General features: G+C 47.6%; 1 protein-coding gene across 1 annotated transcript; it reads right to left on the reverse strand.

Annotated features, from left to right (window-relative positions):
- Nucleotides 1-999: 999 nt before the first annotated feature.
- On the reverse strand, nucleotides 1000-1764 carry Pmar_PMAR009126 (hypothetical protein; the record flags this gene model as incomplete). The annotated part of the gene is made up of 1 exon (XM_002764807.1): nucleotides 1000-1764. One exon carries the CDS (start codon nucleotides 1762-1764, stop codon nucleotides 1000-1002), a length of 765 nt encoding a protein of 254 aa, XP_002764853.1.
- Between the last annotated feature and the right edge of the window lie 2403 nt (nucleotides 1765-4167).

Here is a 4167-nt window from a genome sequence, read left to right on the forward strand (position 1 = left end):
TCGGTCCAATCTACAGACTGCTCGGAGTTCGGACTGACTCGTCCCAGCTCGAATAGGAGTCTATGATAAGACTGTGTTAGCCGAGCAAACTTCGCTCACCGGAGAGCTTGAGCACGGAAGAGAAAATTGAGCACGTGGAAAACCCGAGCCAGAGGAGGGAAAGTCATGGGCGCTCGAGAGACGAGGCGGCGCTGCGCCACCATTTGTGCTTACGACGAGCGTAGCTTCTCCGTGGTTGAAACCGTGCCAGAGAGTTATCTTTTGGCGAAGCCTGGTTTGGGACAGCGATTGACGCAATCGCTGCCGGTACAAGGGACAACCTGAGTCCTTCAAGCTGTCAAGCTACTCACGCAAGCCAGACTGCCTTGACGACCTGGAGTAGTATGTGTTGAGCGTAATATATTCTTTTTAACCGAGGTCTCCGATGTAGGTCCTAGGAGCACTCCAGGTAGCAAGCTTGAGTGGCACACGACAGAAGCTTACTGTCCTCAGTGTCCTTAATGTACCTTGCGTGTCATGCTCCGTAGTTCCCAGATGGCACTCGTGAGTCTACACTCGCCCTGCCACGACTCAGAGGCTACAGGTTTCATGCCAGGAAAATATGCTACGGAATCCGTAGTACGGATCCCGCGACATGGTTAAAGTTGGCTACCCGCTTGACCATTACGCCACGAAGGCGTACAAGAATTTACTTGATGTGTAATATGCTATCAGTGAAATCGGCTTGAGACATGACGGCGAAATTGATTGGCGAAATTGACCTCAGGCGTATCTTGGCTCGGATAATTGCTCGTCGTGCGATATTGATCTTACTGAACGCAAAATAGGCCTTTGAAAGGTGTAGTGGACACCAATCCTAAACGCCAAATTTGATAGGCAAAAAGTTAAGCTTCAAAAGAGTGACCGTAACTCAAGTAGGATCCATAATCGCCAATCTCTCAGCACAGAATGCCTTAACGCCATGAATAATGTCGGAGCACTGCTCCAAGCACCACAAGACTAAAGATTGGACTCCACGCTGAAGATAGGGAAACGTTTATCATAGTTGATTGTTAGGTCATGTTCATGATAACTGATATAGATCTCGACACTACTTTCATAAAGCCAAGATTTGAGGCCTGTGCCAGAGATGCCTGCATGGAAATGTATCTCAGAGTACCACCCGGAGCCTGGGGCCTCACCAACAGCAGTAATGTCCACCGTGACTCCACTCTCACCATCGGTCTTATCTACATAGGCAAGAGCTTTACTCACCTCCGTCGCGTTGACCCGACCAATGGTAGGAATGGTCACAGTGGTGAACAGTTGTACTGCAAACTCTAACTCCATGCGGTTGCCAGAGGTTTCTCCACCGACATGGTTAACTTCTGGTATGCTGAAGGATATATCGGCACTCATGCCCAAAGGGAGAGCATAGAAGCGGTTAGTATAACCCGACGCCCACATGCCAACATCGTAAGGACGCCAGTTCTTGTCCACGAGGAGTAAGAGTTGTAGAGTAGAGAAAAAGGGTAGAGGTCCTTGGGTACCGCGAATGAGCACTCCCGAAGACCACTTGTGTTCGACTGTATCATTCAGAATAAACCAACAATAATCTTTGCCCGCAAAGTCAGAAACGTCAGGTAAGCAATTGGGGGGTTCCTCAGCGACAACAGGAGCACGGAGGGAACGAAGCTCTGAGCCCTGGCTGGCGACAACTCCGTCTACCCACAAGGATCGAACGGGGATGGCGAGGAAGATTACAGCAACGTTATAGCTGAACATGGATCGATTACTGTGAAAAACCTTAACTGAAAATTATTAATCACTGTGACTGTCATCACACGGTGAGTAGAGTTCGGCATTATCCACAGGAGCATATCTGACCTCCTAGGATGAAACTCGATGTTTACCCCCTATTGGAGGCTCCGAAAGGGGATAATCATTGAGTTCCTCCGATTCGGAGGTGTAAAGGCTTGCACGCGCCAAACCCGGCCGGATTTACGCTAAATAGGAATCACTCTGTTCCTTCACATCAATTTGCACGCACAACCAACGCCAGACTGGCCGTGAAGACCGCCAGACCCTTCAACCCAACTGGACTGGCCACTGCACCCCAAAATTGTTGGTTAGTGCCGTAGCAGATCAGGGGTGTGATAGCATTGGTTACGTTGAACATATCGATGTATGAAGGGGAATCTCTCGTGGGGACATCAACAGGGACAAGCCATGCGTAACCGGAGTTCAAGACGAATGAAAGAGACATTGTCATTCGAGGTCACTGTCTACGATGCCTGTACTCAAACTTAGGGCCGGGCTAGGGTCGCTGAACCCCAAAATAGTTGATTAGTGCCGTAGCGGATCAGGGATATGGGAGCATCGGTTACGTGTAAACCGGAACATATCGATATATGAAGGGGAATCTCCCGTGGGGACATCAACAGGGACAAGTCATGCGTGACCGAAGGCTAAGACGAGTGAAAGGGACATTGTCATTCGGGGGTCACTGTCTACGATGCCTGTACTCAAACTTAGGGCCGGGCTAGTAGTAACCTTAGAATTGCAGAGCTCGCGATCGCGAATTTCAGTCGAATTATTCGACAGATGACTCGGCTGTGATGAAGGGTAAGCTCAATAAATAAAGCTCTCGTCGGACAAATTAGTTTTTGCTTTTGTGAATTCGAGCCTGTGTTGATCACAGCGTGTTTTCAAATCGAATTTGGCAATTCCGTGAATCCATTGATTTCGAACATTTGTATCTTGTGATTTACGGAGATAGAATTTTGATTTCGAAAATTGAAATCACGCGAAATATTAATTACTCTTGATATCTCGTAGTGGTTTGGGTGGTAGCCTAGGTAAAACCATTAACCGCACTATGTGCGGCAACGACCGATACCTGAGTCTGACACTCTGGTGCTGTTGGATTATCTCGATGGCACCTCTCTGCATCAGCTGGCTTCCGCGGCTTACCTGTCATTCGGGTCTGGAATTTCTGGCACGCCCGAAACTTGACAATGGGTGATAAAACGGTTTTCTGAAGGTTTTTGTAAATAGACTTTTACTATTCTTACCATTATGCTTCTGAGAGGTCATTGAAAAACTCTTCTGAAATATGAAAGTCGTCCTCAGTCCTAGAGTTTTGGCCGCTCAGTGAGCGACGCTCACTAGTAATTAGTTCACAAACAGGATGTTCGGAGACATTCTGAGACATTATTTCTAACACCTATCGTGAGGTTCACACAATAACAGAGTGATCGAAGGATTGAGTATACCAACGTGATCTCCGATTAACTGAAGTCTTTCACTTCTAGTACAGATTCCATCACGTTACGGAACTCATCATGGCTACGCAATACTGTATAGTTTTGGCGTGAAAGTGTTAGCTGAAGGGATGGATGACCTATCACAGGTCAAATACGCGCAAATTAATTGATTAACCAAGCGGCTCGGTGAATCAAATTTTGCACGGTGAGTCAAATTGAGCAAGCTGGCTCGGACCGAAAAAACTTTCGCTCTCGAAGTCTGGAGGAGCATCAATACGTGCATCCAATCATTTCAAGATCGCCGAAGCAGTTCTAGCTACACTTGGGTGGCAAGCCCTTGCCGCAGAGTTGTATGCGTACACGGACAACCAGCCGATTCCCGCTACTCGAAAAGATCAACCTCATTAGTGGAGGGTGGTCACACCTATGTAGTTTATCGGTTTAAGCGCGTCCTTTTGGAAGCCAGCCCAAGGAGCACGCATATGCCATCATGGCATATAATGAGGTCGTCAGCAAAGCAGGCGCCCAACACCGAGAGTAGAAGTGATGATACAAGCTCGACAGAGGCTAGTATTAAATTACGAGGTTTCACACCATACCACACGAGTTTGACTTTATAGTGTGAGGTTCACACGGACAAGTATAACTCACCGTTCGCCTCTTTGAAGAAAGCTCACCGCTAGCCGAGCACTAAGATGCTGAGATAACAAATGCGACAGTATCTCAGCCGTAGCTAGCGTGCTGCTCACGGTTTTCATCACAAAAAAAGATGATGTTCAGGATGAGGTCCACTAGGTACAATGTGACACATTGAATGCGTTCTCTCTACAACACACAATCTGCTTAACAACTTCACGCACTTCAAATAGGTAGAAACATGCTCGATCACTGGCTGCTATGGGGCCTCAATAATCTCAACGAT

The sequence above is a fragment of the Perkinsus marinus genome (genome assembly GCF_000006405.1).
Source record: "Perkinsus marinus ATCC 50983 genomic scaffold scf_1104296976104, whole genome shotgun sequence".
Taxonomy (NCBI): Eukaryota; Perkinsozoa; order Perkinsida; family Perkinsidae; genus Perkinsus; species Perkinsus marinus.